General features: G+C 57.0%; 6 protein-coding genes across 6 annotated transcripts; 3 read left to right on the forward strand and 3 right to left on the reverse strand.

Annotated features, from left to right (window-relative positions):
- Positions 1-1,040: 1,040 nt before the first annotated feature.
- Positions 1,041-2,927, forward strand: B0I36DRAFT_367405 (uncharacterized protein; the record flags this gene model as incomplete). The annotated part of the gene is made up of 3 exons (XM_046159456.1): positions 1,041-1,281; positions 1,356-2,091; positions 2,213-2,927. The coding sequence occupies 3 exons, from the start codon at positions 1,041-1,043 to the stop codon at positions 2,925-2,927; spliced, it is 1,692 nt and encodes a 563-aa protein (XP_046007132.1).
- Positions 2,928-3,633: 706 nt separating this feature from the next.
- B0I36DRAFT_296409 (Thiolase, N-terminal domain-containing protein) lies at positions 3,634-5,288 on the reverse strand. The gene is made up of 3 exons (XM_046151892.1): positions 5,140-5,288; positions 4,966-5,051; positions 3,634-4,869 (listed from the first exon to the last, which is right to left on the reverse strand). The coding sequence occupies exons 1-3, from the start codon at positions 5,144-5,146 to the stop codon at positions 3,709-3,711; spliced, it is 1,254 nt and encodes a 417-aa protein (XP_046007133.1). The 5' UTR covers positions 5,147-5,288; the 3' UTR covers positions 3,634-3,708.
- Positions 5,289-5,741: 453 nt separating this feature from the next.
- On the reverse strand, positions 5,742-8,181 carry B0I36DRAFT_333455 (cytochrome P450). Its single transcript, XM_046155222.1, has 3 exons — positions 7,442-8,181; positions 6,208-7,376; positions 5,742-6,105 (listed from the first exon to the last, which is right to left on the reverse strand). The coding sequence occupies exons 1-3, from the start codon at positions 8,161-8,163 to the stop codon at positions 5,966-5,968; spliced, it is 2,031 nt and encodes a 676-aa protein (XP_046007134.1). The 5' UTR covers positions 8,164-8,181; the 3' UTR covers positions 5,742-5,965.
- A 781-nt stretch (positions 8,182-8,962) lies between these two features.
- Positions 8,963-10,930, forward strand: B0I36DRAFT_252663 (uncharacterized protein; the record flags this gene model as incomplete). Its single annotated transcript, XM_046150701.1, has 1 exon — positions 8,963-10,930. The coding sequence occupies one exon, from the start codon at positions 8,963-8,965 to the stop codon at positions 10,928-10,930; it is 1,968 nt and encodes a 655-aa protein (XP_046007135.1).
- A 578-nt stretch (positions 10,931-11,508) lies between these two features.
- B0I36DRAFT_367409 (uncharacterized protein) lies at positions 11,509-15,169 on the reverse strand (the record flags this gene model as incomplete). Its single annotated transcript, XM_046159457.1, has 4 exons — positions 11,509-13,840; positions 13,904-14,369; positions 14,428-14,618; positions 14,679-15,169. 4 exons carry the CDS (start codon positions 15,167-15,169, stop codon positions 11,509-11,511), a joined length of 3,480 nt encoding a protein of 1,159 aa, XP_046007136.1.
- A 2,351-nt stretch (positions 15,170-17,520) lies between these two features.
- B0I36DRAFT_252351 (uncharacterized protein) lies at positions 17,521-19,774 on the forward strand (the record flags this gene model as incomplete). The annotated part of the gene is made up of 2 exons (XM_046150679.1): positions 17,521-19,592; positions 19,648-19,774. The coding sequence occupies 2 exons, from the start codon at positions 17,521-17,523 to the stop codon at positions 19,772-19,774; spliced, it is 2,199 nt and encodes a 732-aa protein (XP_046007137.1).
- Between the last annotated feature and the right edge of the window lie 435 nt (positions 19,775-20,209).

Below are 20,209 nucleotides of genomic sequence, written 5' to 3' on the forward strand. Positions count from 1 at the left end.
TAAAGCGAACGCGCTGTGGGCTTGTTGGCGTTTACACTTCTGGATCTTTTCCGCTTTATTTCCAATCTTAACATGAACAACCGCAAGTTCTATCCATGGCCAGAGGTGTGCCAGCTTTCGACCTGCTTTCCCGAGAAGAAGGGTATCTTCAGTCTCGTTAGAATGGGCGAATCTGGGTGTCCCATGAGTGCCTCCCATTGAGCTCAAACCAGGCCGCTGAAGCGCAGTCGTATGCGCTCCCCCAGGGGAGCTTTCCGCCGAGCTAGCGTCTCACATCTTGGCTGCAACGGGGTTTTACGACAAGAACACAACGCCGTATTCTGGAGTTGACGTCTACTGTGGAAAGTCAGCAGATGGAGGAAGCTGGTTGTTCAAAGAGGTAGATTGGGACAGAATAGTCGAGTTCCGCCCCCCACAATGGACTGCAACATTCCCACTTGAGGTTGTGTTCCTGTCACGAAGTGCAGGCACTTTGAACCGGCAAGTGATGCCTCAAGGAGCTGCGAATGCAGGGATACTGGATCCCTGAATCAAGGACCTGGAGGCTCAAGGTCAAGGTCGGGTCGTAGTTAAGGTTGAGACACATCTCGGAGACAGGCACGGAAGCTCCGGCGACTATGATCGACTTTTAACGGGAGCTCATAGTGTCGGACTTTAGGTCGGACCCCAGACGGTGAAAGGCCGGCGCAACAAGAGCCCGTCGTGATAACTGCGTCATGTAAGGTAGTTGTGTGGGGATGGCAAGGGTTCGATTCGTGCAGACGAGGGGCAATTGCACTCTCCGCGTCGGATCTGCAGCTTCCAGAAAACAAAAGTGTTAAGCTTACCGGGTACACTGGAACTATTAATAAGGGTCCTGTCAACCTTCGAATTCTCGGAAGCACACATCTGGCCATACAAAGTACAGAGGTGACGCTACGGGACGCCCGCCGACTCAGCCGCTCCTCCACCAGCAGCAACTTTTGACGAGAACATCGACGGGAAGGCATCTTGCCCCAGCCAGCACAAACAACACGACCTCCCCTTTGGCGCATTGCAACATGTCGTTGACAGTCCTGTCCGACGGGCAGATCCAAACGCTCCTCGAGAGCCTCGACAGGGAAGACACCAACGCCTTCAAGTTTGGCCTGAAGAGTGCCCTTCACGCCTATTCAACCGGCCAGCAGACGGGCGGGGGCCCCTCCATAGACCAGCCGGAGAGGACAATCACGCACTCGGAAGGCAATGGCACGACGACGCTCTTCATGCCCTCGTGCGCACCTAACGGCCACGGAGTCAAGGGTATGTCAATATTGCCATGCTTTCTACACACTGCCGTTCTCAAGCTCAACTGAAATCTGACTCTACATACACAGTCGTCACATTATCCTCTGCCAATGCTGACCCGTCCCACCCGGTCGTGCGGCCTACTGGCTCGATCACTCTCTTCTCACCAGAGGGCGAGCCCATGGCCCTGCTCCACGCAAAGACCCTCACGGCTTTCCGCACAGCACTTTCCTCAACCTGCCTGCTCGAGAAGCGCAGTGTTGTCAGGACCCTGACCGTCTTCGGGTGCGGGCTCCAGGCGTACTGGCACATCCGGCTGGCCCTCAAGGTGAGGGGCGACACGATCCGGCACGTCAACATCATCAACCGCCAGTTCAGCGAGAACGCCAAGCACATAATGAAGAAGTTCTACGCGATCCCGAGCGCCGTCAAGCACGCGGAGGGTTGGGAGGCGGCAAAGTTCAGTATCGTGACGCCCTCGTTCGGCGACTACAGCCGGATCGAGGCGGAGAACATTGCCGACGCCGACGTCATCTACTGCTGCACGCCGAGCACGCAGGAGCTCTTTGACGCCGAGGTCCTCACCAACCGCGAGGCCAGGAGGAAAGGCAGGCTCATTGTGGCCATCGGCAGCTACACGCCCGCCATGAGGGAGCTCCCCAGGGATCTGCTGCACCGGGCGGTGCGCACGCACGAGCATGGCCACCGGCATTTCCACAAGCATGCGGTGGAGGGCGGCGTGGTGATTGTCGACACGATCAGTGGTGCGCTCAAGGAGGCCGGCGAGATCATTGATGCTGGACTAGACCCGAGGCAACTTGTGGAGTACGTTTTCGTTCATGCTGCTCGTTTTTCCTTCTTTGTTTTTCTTTTCATGTCTCCCGGACCATGACGGGGCTTTCCTTTTCGCAAAGGCCAATGCTAACTCAGCGCGCGTTGATCACAGACTCGGAGAACTAGTCATGATCCACCAGATCACACAGCAGGAACAGGAACAACAAGACGCGGCCGCTGCTCGAGCTTCGCAGTCATCAGAATCCTCATCCCTGGCCGAGTCCCTCGAAGGCATGAAACCTTTCTCTCGTTCGAGCACGGGCGGCGGCGGCGGCAGCGCAATGTCCAGCGTGTACGGCACCAACTCGTCCACAAGCGAGGCGGCGAGCAAGCGCTCCTCGTCGCGCAGCCCGAGCCGTAGCAAGAGCGGGAGCATCGCAAGCAGCATCTCTCACGCGCTGCACCGGCGCAGCTCGAGCCGGTCGTCCATCGATGGCCGGCAGGACAAGCACCATCACCACCAACAACACCACCAGCAGTTTGAAGCGGCAGCAACACCTACGCCGCAGACCGCTGCCGACCACACTGGCAGCGAGAAGCGAGGCTCGGCCTCGACGTCGTCGTCAGACTCGAAGCAGCAGCGGGAGAGCCACCTGGCCCGCTGGCTGCACGACGGCAACGTCATCTACAAGTCGGTCGGGATGGGCCTGATGGACCTCGTCGTGGGCCAGCAGGTCGTCCACGTGGCTCGATGCAACGGGTTCGGCACCGAGGTCGAGAACTTCTCGTCCGTCGCGACTGCGGCGGGTGGTGGTGCTGCCTCAGCCGGGGATGGCCAACCAGCTCACGCTCATGCGCTGCCTCCTCATCCTCCGGCCGAATCTTGAAGTATGAAGAGCATGAACAGCACTCAGTTGCGGCAGCGGCGGCAGTGACGGTAGGAGTGAGATATAAAAAAGAAAATTTGCAGTCGGGTTGGCCACACGACAGAGTGATGATGGCAGAGTCCAGACCCACGAGCTACTCTCGGCCTGCACGGTAGATTCTATTCGGAGACGTCGAATAGTGTATAATGCGCGGCAATAACCTGACATCTCCTCCACCCCAGACCTTTGGTTGAGGAACAGGCCTGCCGGGACTGCATCTCTACACTCTTTCAAGCGCCTTGTCTACAAGCCAATTCGTAGCATCGGCTATCTAGCAGCATATGAATATATTTTCCACAAATACACCATGATTGCAGTACTTGGCTTGGATGGAGTGCGCTCGAATGAGGTTAACATACGGGACTATGCATGACAAGCAAAAGCACAAATCTGGAAACAGGAAACTGAGAGCGCAAAATAGTAGCTGTGTAGAATGATGTCCGGCCTTCCTTCATGGTCTTCTTCAGCTAGTATGTGAGCGTGCAATACGACCACATCAAGAACGATACGCCCCTCTAGGTTCAATAGGCAAGCCATCAAGTGTTCTGACAAATTGGTGGTCTAGTGATCATAATGGTCCGTAGCGAAGAAGAATTGTTGCATGAAGGCCAATTCACAGAGAGCTCTTGTCATGAGGCATGCACCGTGACTATGCGGAAGTCTTATTTGTTCGAAAAGTTCCCCTTTATTGATATACAATGCTAAACTCCTTTCTTTGTTCATCCAATGCTAGACTGATCTTTTACTCGGCAACCCAAACAGCGGCCATACCCATGCCAGTACCGACACACATGCTCGTAACACCAATCTTCTCGCCGCGCCTCCGCAGCTCGTAGAGCAGGGTGCTGACTTGGCGGGCACCGGTACAGCCGAGAGGGTGACCAAAGGCAATCGCTCCACCCTTGGGGTTGATCTTTGCCTGGTCAAGGCCGAGCTCGTTGGCGCACCAGAGGCACTGCGAAGCAAAGGCCTCGTTGATCTCGAAGATGTCAACGTCGTCCTTGGTCAGGCCAGTAAGCTCAAAGACCTTGGGAATGGCCTTCCAGGGGCCGATACCCATGAGCAGGGGCTTCACGCCAACGATCGATGCCGCGACGTACTTGCCGAGGATTTGCTGGCCGAGCTTCTCGGCGGTGCTGCGCTTCATGAGCAGGACGGCCGCGGCACCGTCCGAGATCTGGCTGGCGTTACCGGCGTGGATGGAGCCGTTCTTGTCAAAGGCCGGGCGCATCTTGGAAAGGGTCTCGACGGTGGTGCCGGGGCGGACGCCGTCGTCTTTGGAGACCTTGATGGTCTTGACCTCGCCCGACTTGGGGTCCTCGAACTTGACGGTGAGGGGGTGGATCTCCTCGTCAAACAGACCGGCGGCCTGAGCCTTAGCGGCCTTCTCGTAGGAGGAAGCGGCAAAGGCGTCCTGGTCGGCGCGCTTGATACCGCGGTCCTTGGCCATCTGCTCGGAGAGGACGCCCATGGGCACCTTGCAGTTGGCCGCTTCCGGGTGGGATTCGAGGAGCTCCGAGAACTCAGTAACGGCGCCGGGGCCGTACTGTGTGGACATGCTCTCGACACCAGCACCGATACCAATCTCGATCATGCCGGCACGGATCTGGTTGGCGACGTCGACGCAGGCCTGGAGACCCGAGGAGCACTGTCTGTTGAGGGTGCGTACGGAAGTCGACTCGGGGAAGCCGGCAACGAGGGCGGCGGCGCGCATCTCGGTGGCACCACCGCCGGGAGCAAGGACCTCACCGACGGCAATGTCCTCGACGAGGGCAGGGTCGATCTTGGAGCGTTCGATGAGGCCCTTGAGAGCACCGGCCATGAGGTCGGCAGCGGCGGTATCCTTGAAGCCGCCCTTGCCGCCCTTGGTGAAGGGCGTCCGCAGGCAAGCGGTCACGACAATCTGCGCCAAGGGACAGAGTGATTAGTACCTGCGCAAAAAGCAAAACCCGACAGTATAGCTGGCGGAAGGCGACTATGGATGGGTGGAAGAACATACATCGTCGGCATTCTTCTCGAGAAGCTTGGCGCGAGCGCTCTTGGAGCCGGTGAGCTGGCTGCCGATCTGGGATAATCTGTCGAGGGCTGCACCGGGGAACGAGTTGTTAGCGCGTGGTCTCGTGATGGGGAGCCGCGGCAGGAGAAGAGGTTGGAAGCAGGGGTTGAAGCTTACCAGACATTGTGTGTGATGTGGTGATGGAGACCGAGAGCGAGGAGGGAAATAGAGAGATGCAGCCACAGAAGATGGAAAAGAGCAGATCGTGGGGTTGTGGGAGCTGTGGAGGATGATGTAGGTGTCTCGGTCTGGGGGAGGTGGCGGGCGTGCTGGTTGTTTTAAACCTTGGGGCCGGGAGCAGGAGCTGCTTACTGAAGGTACTTAGTTGGCTCGCTCGGCTCAAGGTCAGGTCAGGCCAGGCTCCGGGCGGGCAGAGGCGCGAGGGCGAGGCTCCACGTTGCTGGGCGGCAATCACGGGTCAGTAAGGAAGTACGCATGTACCCCAGACTGCCTGGGGAAAGGCACTACCGGTCTTGTCCAGGCGTGCGGCAGCGTTGTGGGACAGGTGCAACGCAACGCACGCATTGCAGCAAGCAGCAGCAGCGCATCTCGAGCCTCGGAAGTTGCTGTTTGCGTACTAGCCCCGTGGCGGCGGGGGCCCGCGCGCCCTGAGCCGCTTTCACATGCCAGACCCCGGCCCCCGCCGCCAATCACGGCTCGGTCAGCAGACCGGCGGCACCGGGGCTTGATTCATGGTCCTACACAACGACATCTTCAAGGTCCAGCTGACCAGCATTAGCATGGACAGACTCATACAGCTGCGTGCCGTGGCAGGATATATCAAGGACTCGGGTCACAAATCATCCATGCAGAAAAGGACATGGAACACCGCAAGAGCCACAGTCCCGCAAGGACCTCACGGCAAGGTTTTGGAGAGACTGGTCGTGTAACAGTACAGCCTTGTATCGTCCCAGAGAATACCTTGGCAGGTCCGGCTAGGTGCCTATATAACCCTCTCGAACCGCAGATACAGCGAGTTGCTCCTCGGGTGACCCGTATACGCATCAGTCTGCTCGATTCCTACATCGTCGACAATGTGCGTCACATAGTTGGCCCAGATGGCAGCCACGACAAGTTTCATTTCTGTCACGCAGCATCAGTATTGCCACAATTCAATCGTGCTCGCCCACAAAGACTTGCGATGAGAAAAGAGTGGAACAAGAAGGGACTCGCGGGTTGACGTACCGTGCATCGCGAAATTCGAGCCAAGACACATTCTGCCGCCACTGGAGAACCCCCAGAAGTGTCGGTTCGCGACTGCAGACTCCCCCTCGTCGCCTTCCGCGCCAACGACTGTCCTCAGCCATCTTGTGTGATCCCACTTCAACGGATCGGGATACGCTCGCTCGTCACGGTGCAGATTATACGCCGAGGCCGATATGCGTGTACCACCAGGAATTTCTTGACCTGCAATGACTGACGAAGAAGCCGGAACAACCCGCGGCTCCGGCCCGCCAGCAGGAGCGTACCGGCGTACTGTTTCCATAATGACTGCATGCAGGACTGGGAGCGCGTCGAGCCGCTTCGCATCGGGGATGTGCAGTTTGGCGTCCTCCCCATTCCCATCCAATTGTACTGAGAAAGGACTGGGGAAGGCAGAGCGCAGTTCCTCTCGCAACTCCCTTTGCAGGTCAGGCGACTGCGAGAGATGCCACGACAAATAAGTCAACGAGACGCCAGTGGTCTCCTGGCCCGCCAAGACGTGGTCGAGGACCTCAGAGGCCACCGATAGTTCAGGATGCTGAACAGCGGTGGAGTGAATGAGAGAGCTCTCGCCGTTATTCCTCGCTTCGCGGTCAATCCCCGCCAGCATGGCCCGAACAACGACGGGTTCATTAGAAGCGTCGAGCGGTGCCGAGGAGCCGGTTGTCCTGTGCACATACTCCACAGCTGCATCGCTCTTGCTCTTGCACCAGCCTTGGAGCTCTTCATTCGTCGCTCGAACCCAGGCGGGCGTCAGGCTGAAGCCTGTTCGGCGAACGAGAGACTCTAAGTAAGGTAGCTCCTGTTCGAAGAAGCCGTACCCCTTTCGAGTCATGTATAGCTTTAACCAGTGGTCTCTGTAGTTCTTGTCCTGGATAAAGTTGGACGAGCGTGATATCCCGAAGCAGTATGCCGTTATAAAGTCCATGGCCACGGCGCAGAACAGAGAATGTACGTTGATACCGTGTGGCTGCTGTTTCTGGCTGGCCGACTTTTGCAACAGTGGCATCAGTCTGTCGTTAACTATCACGTTTCCCTGTGCATGTGTGGCCGGGCTGGTTGCAATGTACGATTTCGAGTACACATTTGACACCATGCGTTTCCGCACGGAATGGTGCTTGGATTGTGTCGAGGAAAATGTGTTTGGCACACTATCGTTCTTGTCAGTGGATAACGTCGGCTAGCGACGCATAGGTTCCCGGAGAACTACACTCACCCGTAGTTGTTGAAGACATCGTACCAGCTGTGCTTGTCAAAGCCACCCTGATATACAGTCTTGACAGCCTCGAGGCTGTTGACACTCACCTCGGCGGGCCCTATCCGCACGACAGGTCCATACTTGCGATGCAGCTTCTGCAACGTGCGGTTTTCCCGCCCCGAGAACCTCGCCCACAGGATCCACGCCGACGTGATGGAGCACGACCAATGCGGTTGCGGCAGCCTCGAAAGTGGCGACAGGAAAAAAGGATATAGCAGAAGCTTGTACAGCAGTGCCACTGCCGCGACACAAGCGGTGGTAGTGTACAGCTGAACAAAGGCGAGAATCAACCTCGAAGAAGGCGACAGAACGGCGGGATAGAGCACGAGCTGAAGGAGGAAAGGGGATGCAGCCAGGCACGCGGCGAGGAACCTAGCCTCAAGCAGGGCAAAGATGAACATCCTGCGGGTATGTTCACAGCAGGGGACAGCTCTAGAGAAGCGCTGTGTGTGCGATCGCCACCACTGCCGGGCGACAAGGCGATTAGCATGGGCTGGTTTGCCGTACACACAGGCAGTCTCCGACTTGTGCGGCAAGGGGAGATGGCACTGCGTGCCAAAAGTGACGTCGAGGTTGTAATGTCCCACCGCTGGCGTGATCAGCTTCTCCAGGGACTCAGCCGGCCCCACCCACCTCTGCCGTCCGAGCACTGGAGGGGCCTGCAGACCTGAGGCAGACATATAAGAGTTACCAGCAGGCTCTTGAACAGAGGCTGCCCTGCACTTACCGTTTGCGGCTTTTCTGATCGAGTCTCTGATCACAAATATTGGCTGCTGCTGCGGTTGAGCTATGGCCTGCCGTGTGGGTTTGGTGGAAGCAGTGAGTCACGCTTGTGGTTGATGACTCCAAGCAATCGTGGACGTCTCGAAGAGAGCCTTGCTTGCAGGACTCGAGAGTGACCAGGCTGGGATCCCTGTTACCTCAGCCGCTATGAATCTTTGGATGGCATGCATGCATACGCTGTATTAGTTGTTGTCAAGTTTGTCGTGACGAGGGGCCACTGCTGCTTAGTGGTGGGGCCCCCGGGCCTAGCGCTGAGGCTTGGGGGCGGCCGTTGGCAAGCTTCCCTCCAGGAAGGCGCCTTCCGCTTGGGGCGGCTGCGTCACAGGGGCAATGATGTCAGCTCCAGTGACTCTGGCGGTGGTGCTAGCGTCGATGACTCTTTTTTTCGTCGTCGTTCCCAATAGTTCCGCCCCAGGTCCCCGCCACGAGATTGACGTGTGCCACATTCGGCAGTCGAGCCAGCTTCGCCTCTGACGCGCCACAGCCCGATCCCTGCAGCTGGGCCTGGTCCTGTAAGCCAGAAGAGACAAGCGTCCGTATAGGGCAACGCCGTGTTTCCTTCTTAACCAACCTCGCCGTCGTGATCCCTTCTTTTCGCCCTCGCCACTATTCAACCAAACCAGCAATCATCACAGCACCCCAATACTTACACGACCGTTATTCTCTGATGCCCCAGATGGCGTGCCAGACCAAGATATGGACTTGAGCCAGCATTTCAAGTCGCTCCAGATCACCAGGGATCCGGCCAGGCTCGAGTCCCTCCCGGCCGATATCCTCCTCATCATCCTCTCCCACCTCGACACAGCCCAGAGCGTCGCACGTCTCGGTCTGACCTGTCGGGTACTGCACAATGTCGTCGTAACCGTCGGCTGGCGGACCTTTGCTCGGTCCTGCTTTCCCAGCCTTGACCTTCCCGAGGTCAGCAGCGACGCAGGATGGAGAGAGCTTGCTCGGACCCTGACCTCCCAGTCACGAGACTGGGACAGGCGTGCATTTGTCTTTGACAATTTCGTGCGAACAACGCCACAGCATAGCCAGCGTAGAGGCGGACGGCGTGGTGGTGGCCGTGGCGGCGCCGCCTTTGTTGCGGCACAGACTATACCTTGCCACATGGTCGTGGCTGCTCACGAGACACGGGACGGGAGACGGAATTCTGAAACAGTGATTTGGGGAGCCGGGGAGGATCTCGTGGCGCGCACACGTTCCCATCGTGGTACTGCAGAGCAGGAGGAAACATGGCACCTGTCTGAAGGTGCTCGCCATGGTTATACGGCTGGCAAGGATGATGTGACCTCTCTGTCCGTCGTGGAAGACTCAAGTCGAGCCTCTGCAGGAAAGGGCATCGCGGCCGTAGTTGGTCGAGCCAGTGGCGAGCTGGCGTTGCTTTCACTCGACAAAGACAGCTTCGCGCAACCAGTGCTGCATTTTCGGCCCTCGCCGGAGCATGGCACCAAGCTCGAGCAGAGGGAGATCCAGGCGCTTGACACGAGCAGGCATGGCGGACTGCTTGCAAGCGCCACAAAAGACACTATCATGCTCTACTCCTATAATTCTCACGAAGAACAAGTGAACAGCAAGGCGCCATCCTCGGATGCCGTGGAGGAAACGCCTAGCATCGGCCCAAATGACTTCATGATCCTCCGAGACCAAGAAGGCTCGCGGCCTTTTCAGGTCATGCGCGACGTCAAGTTTGTCGGCCACGACTTGCTCGCGGTGGGCTTGACAAGCAGTTTGGATCCTCTACGCTACATCACAATCAGACCGAGTGGGCTGGACATGGAGGCAGCAACGAAGCTAACCGGCGGGTACATCAAAGACGAATCCGAGAGTGGGACAGTACGAGCGATATTGCCAGTCGGCTCCAACACTATGGCTGGCGGGCATGAGAGTACCATTCTAAGCGCGTGGGATGACGGTACAATCCGCCTTCAGGATTTGCGTACTCGCCAACCATTCGACCGCATCTACCAAGATCACTTTGAGCCAACAACGCCAGCCAGCTCTCTCATCTCGTTTGGTTTCGAGCGCTTCGTCGCCGGCAGTGCGCGCGCCTCTGTCCTCAAGATCTTTGATTTTCGCTGGTCCGGAGGCTACCAGTACACCAACGCACTTCCGTGCAGTGACGATCCTCCTTATCCCGAATCACGGTCGCCTACAATGACCGCCGCACCCTACCAGCCTGACCTCGACCGCTGCGATCATTTGACCGGCTCTCGGTGCTGCTGGCATGCCCTCTCGTCGCATGCGTTCTATAGACCAAACATCAACGTCTACCTGAACGTCCGCCGCGAATCCCCGATCCACACGCTGGCCAAGGCCTCTGATACCTCACCAACCTTGTATGCCGGGCTATCTGCCACACTTGTCGAGATGAATCTCAAGAAGGACGACGGCGTGCATTTTCCCGACCAGCCCGGAGGCAGCGCTGGTCCACCTTTGCCCAAGAGTGGCCCGCTGCACCCAGCATCTCGTGTTGGCGCTGGTATCATTGAGACAGGCGATGGATCTGTCCTGCGGGACATTAGCGAGAGCCAGCGGGTGCCCTTGATCAGACACCAGCATTCGCAGCAGAGCACGTACATGGAGTTCCCCAGCGACTCGGCGCGCAAGCGCCATCGGCTTGACACGTGTTACCAATACATTGAGGACTTTACTATATATTGAGGAAGAGTGATAGAGAACCTTTTTCGTCTCCTTCCTTTTCCTTGCCTTCAACGGTTGTGCTCGGTGGATTCCAGTGTGTGTTTTCCTCGCGAGCGAAAATTGGGATGCATGGAAGGCGCGGTAGATTATCTGCCTGTTCCTGTTTATTCGAAGCGACATGTGAGTCTGAGATTCGAATTGGCGGGGATCATAGAGACGACTATCTGTAAGCATTCGTACCTTAGATAGCTGCTGATTTGACCGGAGTCCGTGAGAAAAAACAAACGCCATGTAAAATCGGCGGCGGTTGGCTCAGACTTGGCAAGAAGAGATATATTTCGCGATCTTACTTCAAGTACTCATCTTGGCGACCACGCGAAAGGACTGAGTGCAACCTACAAAGCAGCGCTTCATGTACAGCAATTAAAACAATACCCGCAAGCAGCACGCTAAATACATTGTCTAATCAAGTTATTTGACATGATAATACGAAAATGACAAATCACGTTACAGCAACCCCCTCATGACTCATGTTATTTCCCCTTTTGCACTGCACACACCACGCCCAACTCAGCTCCAATTTTGAAAGTGTCAGCTGATCAGCTGAGATCGAACCCGGCTCCAGACTGGATGGCATATAGCAACTTGCTCCTCAGCGTCTCGGCAGAGCTGTACCGCGGCAGCTTGAGCAGATTGACACACGTGCTCGTGCTGGGCAGCCTGTCCTCGTCGGTGCCGCCGTCGCGAATGCTGAAGGCGGGACTGAGCTGGGAGAAGCCGAGCAGCGGGGCGCGCGGCGTCGAGGTGACATACTTCAAGACCTCGCGCCGCTCAGAGTCCTTGAACGAGTGCATGACCTGCCAGAACATCTCGACGGTGGGGTGCTCGAGGCCGTCGTCGCCAATGGCGTAGAGGCCCGAGTATTGCGTGTTGCGGCGCAGGTCCTCGACGTCAATCTCGGTGCTGTCGCCGCCCACGAGGCGCTGCAGCTCCGACTGGTTGAACATGGACAGCCAATAAGGGTTGATGATGGTGCCCAGACCGCGCAGGAACGCTTTTGTCTGGCGGTACGGCTGGGCAACCAGGCGGTGGTTGACAACGTATGATATGTAGAGGGGCCGGTCCTTGTTCGTGACGGGCAAACTCGACCCTTCTTTGCGCAGAGGCCGTGTGATGGTGTGGACTTTGCCTTGGAAATCCCTGACCTGGTCTGTTATGGTGAAGTCCAGCGAGAGATCGGCAACGTCCCCGGAATAGTTCTTGAGGCTGATCAGACCTTGGTACAACTCCGGATCCATATCCCGCAGATCGTTGAGATTAGCCCTGTGGTCGGTGGGTGAGGTCTGACCTGACGACGCCCACTTGAGCAGGAAGAAGCTTGCAAACGAGATATCGACTAGAATGCCCTCGTACATGCACTTCCCTATCAGCCGGCCCAAGAACTCGTACCGCTTGGACAGGTCAGTCATTCCGTTGTTCCATTCCGGCGATCCCTTGGCCGTGCCGGTGTAACGAAGGAGTTCAGCGCGTTCATCAAAGGCGCTTGGGTTGGGATACAGTAAGTTCTGCTGGTTGGCCACGAAATACCCAGGACCGTTCTCGCTAGGGTCAAAGGCTTCTTCCGCAGCACTGGTGAGGAACTCCTTGGTCACGCCTCCACCATCGATACCAGCCTCTGGCTGGTCGAATTGGTCAACAAAAGTAATCTGTATAGGCTCTTTGATGCCTTCACCCAGGTTATAAAACTGCTCGTAGGCATCATCAAAGACGGAACCACGCTTCACGCGAGCAGTGTGACGCCCAAGAATCTCTCGTCCGCCAGGTGTTGGGCCACCAAATCCCCCGGCACTTTGTATGACGGACAGCCGCCACCGATCAGGATCGACGTGGCCACCGCGCCTGCGGTTCTTGTCGAGGTAGATAAACTGTCGAAAGATTTGTACTCGAATCTCGAAGGGGATGATAAAGGGCATATTCCTGAGAATCTCGAGTTTGGGGGCTGCTTGCGCCAGCAGTTTCTCGCGCTGTATCCTGCGCAACTGCCGATGTCGCTCGATCTGAGCAGCCCGTGATATCCGCGAGACGCTTGCAGTATGAAATGGGGTTCTGTCAATCTCATCCTCGTCCTCGTCGTCTTCTTCGGTGGTGTCGTTCTTCTGCTGCTCCTCAAGAACGACAGCTGAAGTGAACCCGTTCATGTCGAATTTTGATGTCATCAACCAGAAGTCTTGCGGCAGAAACTTTCGGCGGGAGTCCCTCTCGTATAGTGATCTCATGGTGGTGGTCGCAATCTGACGAAGACCAATAACGTCATTCCCGAAGGTGGGAGATAAGGACTCTTGTGAGGATCCGGATTGAGCTGAAGGCTTGGGTTGTAGCCCCATGAAATGGTCAAGTCGCGCGGGCTCCTTGGTAGAAGAAATTATGCTTGGTAGATCGTGATATAACGGGAAAGTGAGATTTTTCAGAAAGCTCGTTAGCGCTTTGAGTTCTTCCAAGTCCAACCCGCTGGATCGAATGCGTGATGTGGCCGGGCTTTGCTGAGACATCGCTTGAAATGTTGAAGGCAGGAAGTCCTCGTCATCCGTGACACGCAGCAGAAAGTTATATAGCTCGAGGAATAATAGCATTGTGCGCCACTCCTCATCGTGCTTGGATCCCGGCTGCAGCAAGGGACCTACAACTGAGGCAGGATGCGTAATCTTGCTTTGCATCAGCTTGCGAAAGATCTCGGTCCTTGACGCCGCGTGCCAGAAGTACTTCACGGTCGGCATAGTGTGCTGTTTGCCGGAATCGCTCGTCGTAATGTCGCCATGAAAGAGCCGCATCTTGATATCGTCGCCATGGTTGGGAAAGCACTTGAGCAAAACCAATGTGTAGCCAGCGAGCAGATTAGCGTCCTCCGAGAGCCCTGCGCTGGGCGATGACGTTCTGGATCGTCAAGAGAGTCAGCTGCTAGAAATCTCCCAAGCAAATAAGGTAGCTTGAACTCACGTGGTGAATCTCCGCAAGAGTTCACTGATACCATCGTCGTTGACGAGAAACTCAAGCTGCTCGGCAACGAAATCAGGCAATGTGGATGACGCAGGGTCAAGCATTTTGAGATCCTCGTCGTCCGAAATCTGATCGCCATCGCCACTGTCATCCTGGTTGTACCGCAAACGGATATCGACGGCAAGACTCGAAAGTTGAAGGTAAAGAGCTCTCAGGTAAATGGTATCCTGACCACCGGCGGATGTTCTGCTGAGTGCGATGAAATGTGCCAGGAGCCATAACTGACCGTCCCTCGATGTTTTGTTTGCAGATGTGCCATACAAGACAGCATTGGATATGACATCTGAAAGCAAGCGGTAATCTATGACAGCTGACAGAATCTCTGGGTTCTGTCTGGTTACAGGAAGGCCTTCAAACGTCAAAAAGTGAAATGCTATCGCATGGTATGCAGATTTTAGATCTGACGCTGTTCCTGTCAGTGCACGCTTTCGATAAAGTCTAGGACTCGAGGTGTCAACACGTACTTTTCTCGGAAGACAAGGGTGCGCGGACAACTTCGCAGAGCATCGCTTCCTCGGCAGGATCCGCGACCTCTGAAAAGTACCGTGCCGCAACATGATAGTAGCGGCCAAGGATTGAGCCAACACTCCAAGGCCGTTTTGCCACAAGCTCAGATAAAAGCGGTAGGAGCGCACGGGCGGAAGAGAATGGTCTTCTGTAGTTTTTGGTATGTTAGTTGAGCTGACTGAGGTGAAATGGGCCTTATTTGTCTTACTTTTCAAGAGCAGCGACGATGAGGGCGACCAGGCGATCGAGCGAGTGCTGGTTGAGGCTTCCGAGTTGATGATCTCGTGCTCTATGTGCTGTGAGATCGTGTACGAATGAATCTAACCTGTTCTGGTCGTCGTCTCGCTTCGGGTCAAAAAGAGCCAACAGCAGCGGCAACGTTTTGGTAATGTGGCCAAGACCGGTACCCCCGGCACGCTGCATTTCGCTGTCAAATGCTCGACGATGACTTTCTCTAATCTTCTGCCTCGCGGAATGTCCCCTCCATATCCTCTGGAGCCGCTTCGTAGCGACAAGCTCTTCGCGATCCTTCTGGCGCTTCTCCCTTTCTGCTTGAGCATGGGCGACCGTCTTGGACGCACCAGATGATGCGCCTGGGTTTGCGCTCCAGCCGCTAGAGCCCCAGGGACTCGAAGGCCGCTGCCCGCTGAGGTTCACATTGCGCGGCCGCCGAGAGTTGCCGGTGAATGTAGGAAGCATGTTGGCGTGTTCTCGTGTTGGTCTGCTCTATGATGGTGGTGGATGAGCCGGCATCGGACGAGGAGCAGTAGAGGGGGCCGTTGGGTACTCCGCCGGGTGCTCGAGGGATGTCAGAACTCTAGGAAGCGGTGGCTGCAGTCGAGCCATGTGTATGTTCCGGCATCAAAGACTGGCAGTCGATAGCGAGGTCGGGCTGGTAGCCTGGGCGAGGCACAGGAAGCGTGTGTGGCGATGCGGCAGCTGGGTCTCGGGCGGCAGCGGGCCGGTGGCACAAAGAGCCAGGATGTGGTCGAGGCCAGGCTCTGGAGCGGACGGTAGTTCGGATGGTTGCCGGGCTCGATCAGAAGGGAATAGGAGCGATGGTGCCTGTTGGGAAGCGCTGTCGTTTCGAGGACTGCGGGTGGGATTCCGTCACATTCTCCCAGCTGCTGTCATCGAGGCCGCAGGTCGAGGTCTCCATGCCCCACTGCGCACGCAGTGAGCTCCTTTAGTCGCCTCACATGCCACTAGAACACTCGAGGGCATGCTCGGTGCCACTGGGCTGCTGCAGAGACAGTTGCTCATGCCCATGCAAAAGTCTCCAATAGATTTGGACTGTTCGTCTCGACCATAACGCGTCAACTCGTACCTCTAACGGCGATCAAGCACCCAGGCCCCCATAACCAAAGTCCACCCAGGGTCACGCAGGCACACAACCAGTGATGCAATGCCAGTCCCGTCTCCACATTTACGACGGCCCCTGGCTTCGAGCTAAAAGGGAGGCCGATAACTCCGGCGGTCACCCCCGCCACGACCCTGGAATCCATCGGATCTGAAGCTCACCGCCTGGAGAAGGAATGACTGAAACGATTTAAACCCTTTGAGACATGGGGAAGTTGGTGTCTCCCACGAACAGGAATCGTTGACTTGGTCAGACAACTCAGGCCCTGCCATCTCGAGTTGGTAGAGTAGGAGTTGGGCAGTCCATGTGCTCCTTGTTGGCCTGTAATGGGTCCATGTCAGGCACTACACGACCAAGAAGAGCAGGCCACCCAGCGCGAAATGCTGTGGGAACACCTTGCCAACATGGGCGAGTGTAAAATCATAAAGTGCGCTCCTGCGGCTGTGGTTTACCGCCTTTCACGAAACCATGGTTGTGGTGTAGCAAACCAGCAGGATCCAGGTCGCCCAGGCAGGTGGAGCAAACCATCTACCTGGGCACATTTTAAGTGGTTGTTCCTGCGCCGCCGTGCTACATTACGCTCCAGGGTACAGAGGTATCATCGCATGTGGCTGCCAGGCGGTTCAGATGTCCACGCCTGAAGTAGCAGACTCTTCAAAAGATGGCAATGTCAAGTCGCTCTGGGGCTTGTGCTGCCCCTGACTATTGTCTGGCGCAGGTACCTAGAATGTCGAGTCGCCCCTCTAATTCATCGTGATTCCTATCACGCGCCAGAGCAGTCGCCATAGGCTGGCGGGGTCGCCCTAGGAGAGTCATGCCCTGCTGTCGTTTCTTCAGCACGGCTTTGGAGACACATCAAGCTTACATAGTACGTACTTTGCCGTCTGCAGCCTGGTCGAGATGGCGGACGATCCAAGCCGGAAGAAGCACCGGCGTTGATACCTGTCAGCACTCTCATTCGTGCGAGCAGCTGCATGTCACTGGCCCAAAGTACTTAAGTAGTTGGACTTGTCGCTGGTGAGGGTGTGGGTGGTGGGGCAGGCCCTTTGCCGCCTACTAGAGATTTTTTTCTTCCTGGCTCAGGCGTCGACTTTTTTCTGGCGGGCGCCGTTGGACCCTTCCCAGGTTGTGTGCGCGTGGGCACGTTCGCAGCTGCCCGCCGCAGAAGAGCAGAGCGGCATGGGGGCCCCCCACCTGCACCATCTCCGACACGCTCGCTGGGCGCAATCACAAAATTTCTACGTCTTAAGCGGTGCATGGGCACCACCCTCCTCCTCCCTCCTTCTTCCCTTCAACGACTTGACACCCCGTTATCACCAGCTTCGTCCCATAAAAGCACAAAAGAGATTCAGTTATAGGCACGACTTCCCAAGAGCTCGTGCTTCATATCTGTTCTCGCCAAATCAAATCTCAGAAAACACCAAAAAAATCAGAAAATCCAGAAAATCCCCCCCTCCCACCGCCAGTTCACCACCCCGCGGCCCAGGATCTTCGACTCGCTCTCGACACACCGGCACTTCCACTCCGATCCGAGACGACGATATCCACTAGAACCTCTGACCCCAGCGGAACGAGTTCTCTCCCTCTCGATTTTCTCATTGACGCAACAGGTTGACCTTGGTCCCAGTTCGTCATCACCACCTGCCACGAGACAAATTCTACTGTTTGCTCGCGACACCAAACCATCATCATGTCTGCCGCTGCTGCCTCTGGCGCTGTTGACCAGCTCGCCACTGACCTCGGCAACACCTCCCTCAACAACGGCAGCGATGCCAAGCCCACCGTCGACACCAACGTCGCTGCCTCCAACGATGAGCCCGATACCGCCGGCGCTGCCCCGAGCTCGGCCCAGACCCCTCACCCTGCCGCGTCTGCTTCGCTCTACGTTGGCGAGCTTGACCCATCCGTCACCGAGGCTATGCTTTTCGAGCTCTTCTCTCAGATCGGTTCCGTTGCGTCGATTCGCGTGTGCCGCGATGCCGTTACTCGCCGCTCGCTCGGCTATGCCTACGTCAACTATAACACCACCTCCGATGGCGAGCGGGCGCTCGAGGAGCTGAACTACACTCAGATCAAGGGTCGCCCCTGCCGCATCATGTGGTCTCAGCGCGACCCCAACCTCCGCAAGAGCGGCGCCGGCAACATCTTCATCAAGAACCTCGACGCCGCCATTGATAACAAGGCTCTCCACGACACCTTTGCCGCCTTCGGTAACATCTTGAGCTGCAAGGTTGCGCAGGACGAGAATGGCAACTCTAAGGGCTACGGTTTTGTCCACTACGAGACCGATGAGGCTGCTTCTCAGGCCATCAAGCACGTTAACGGCATGCTGCTGAACGAGAAGAAGGTCTTCGTCGGCCACCACATCCCCAAGAAGGACCGCCAGAGCAAGTTCGAGGAGATGAAGGCCAACTTCACCAACGTCTACGTCAAGAACATCAGCCCTGACGCCACTGACGATGAGTTCCGCGCTCTCTTTGAGAAGTACGGCGACGTCACCTCGTCGTCCCTCGCCCGCGATGCTGAGGGCAAGTCCCGCGGCTTCGGCTTTGTCAACTACACCACCCACGAGCACGCCTCCAAGGCTGTGGACGAGCTCAACGGCAAGGACTTCAAGGGCCAGGACCTCTATGTCGGCCGTGCGCAGAAGAAGCACGAGCGTGAGGAGGAGCTCCGCAAGTCCTACGAGGCTGCCCGCCAGGAGAAGGCGAGCAAGTACCAGGGTGTCAACCTCTACATCAAGAACCTGTCTGATGACATTGATGATGACAAGCTCCGCCAGATGTTCTCTGACTTTGGTCCCATCACCTCTGCCAAGGTCATGCGCGACAGCCTTATCGAGGGCGAGCAGGACAAGGAGGGCAAGGACAAGGAGAACCAGCAGAGCGATGACTCCGAGGAGTCCGACGACAAGAAGGAGAAGAAGACTGATCGCAAGCTCGGCAAGAGCAAGGGCTTTGGCTTTGTCTGCTTCGCCAACCCCGATGACGCCACCAAGGCTGTCGCCGAAATGAACCAGCGCATGATCGACAGCAAGCCTCTCTACGTGGCGCTTGCTCAGCGCAAGGACGTCCGCAAGAGCCAGCTTGAGGCTAGTATCCAAGCTCGCAACCAGCTCCGCATGCAGCAGGCTGCCGCCGCCGCCGGCGTGCCGCAACAGTTCATGCAGCCCCCGGTCTTCTACGCTCCTGGCCAGCAGCCTGGGTTCCCTCCTCAGGGCGGCCGTGGCATGCCTTTTCCCCAGCCCGGTATGGGTATGCCCGGTGGTCGTCCCGGCCAGTTCAACCCCAACTACGGTGGTCCTCAGGGTGGCCGTGGCGGTCCCATGCCTCAGCAGATCCCCCCCAACATGTACATGCCTGGCCAGTTCCCTCCTGGTGCTCCTTACGGCCAGCCTGGCAACCCTCAGTTTATGATGGCTCAGGGCGGCCCTGCCATGCCCGGCTACCCCCCTAACGCCCGCCAGGGCGGCCCCGGCGGCCGTGGTGGTCCCCGTAACGGCCACCCCGGTGGTCAATTCCCTCAGGGCGGTCGTGGCGGTGGCAACCAGCAGCAGCCTCAGCAGGCCGCTGGCGCCCCTCAGGACCTGACCCCGTCCTCGTTGCTTCAGCAGCAGCTCCAGGCCCACGCCAACAACCCTGGCCAGCAGAAGCAGATGCTCGGTGAGCTGATCTTCCCCAAGATTTCTGCTATGCAGCCCGAGCTCGCTGGCAAGATCACCGGTATGCTCCTGGAGATGGACAACAACGAGCTTGTCAACCTGTAAGTCGACCACCCCAACGGTGCTGTTGGCCCAATGATACTAACCTGCCCGTAGCATCGAGGATGAGAGCGCTCTCCGCGCCAAGGTTGACGAGGCTATGTCCGTCTACAACGACTACGTCAAGTCGCAGGGCGACGCTTCTGCTGAGCAGAAGGAGGAGAAGACCGAGGAGAAGGCTTAAGCGTGCCCCAATCTGCACTCTGCCCCTCCCTGAGCGACGTTTACGACATTGTCACGCACATGTTTTAGATCCTTCGACACGGCTCGGAAAAGTTGGGTGATTTCACATCGATACTTGCATTGTTATTTCGTACCCCCTCATACCCTCTTACGGCTTACGACATGTTTCTCACGTGCGATGTTGCAATGATGTATGGCCACGCAATGGCTGCATCTGCCACGGCGGCATGTGAGAAACAATCTGTTACTCGCATGTATTGATAGACGATCTAGGGTCAGACTGGGATCGTGGCGGGGAGATTGCACACGGCGCAATATTGTTATTTTTGGCGTTGACGGTTATTTGACGACCATGCTCATGGTTCACCATGTTGACATAGGTTATGAGGGCGACGTTTCTGGGGAACAGGTTGAGCCCGGACATTGCCAGCTGGAA

The sequence above is a fragment of the Microdochium trichocladiopsis genome (genome assembly GCF_020744255.1).
Source record: "Microdochium trichocladiopsis strain MPI-CAGE-CH-0230 chromosome Unknown B0I36scaffold_10, whole genome shotgun sequence".
NCBI classification, from domain to species: Eukaryota; Fungi; Ascomycota; class Sordariomycetes; order Xylariales; family Microdochiaceae; genus Microdochium; species Microdochium trichocladiopsis.

Excerpts from the sequence above, each read along its gene's own strand:
- B0I36DRAFT_296409 (XM_046151892.1), bottom strand. Across the intron at positions 4,870-4,965 it reads TCGAGAAGAATGCCGACGAT|ATTGTCGTGACCGCTTGCCT; the intron begins GTATGTTCTTCC and ends CCCTTGGCGCAG.
- B0I36DRAFT_333455 (XM_046155222.1), bottom strand. The coding sequence starts at position 8,163 with ATGTCTGCCTCAGGTCTGCAGGCCCCTCCAGTGCTCGGACGGCAGAGG. Across the intron at positions 7,377-7,441 it reads GATGTCTTCAACAACTACGG|TGTGCCAAACACATTTTCCT; the intron begins GTGAGTGTAGTT and ends CAAGAACGATAG. Across the intron at positions 6,106-6,207 it reads CTCGAATTTCGCGATGCACG|AAATGAAACTTGTCGTGGCT; the intron begins GTACGTCAACCC and ends GCTGCGTGACAG.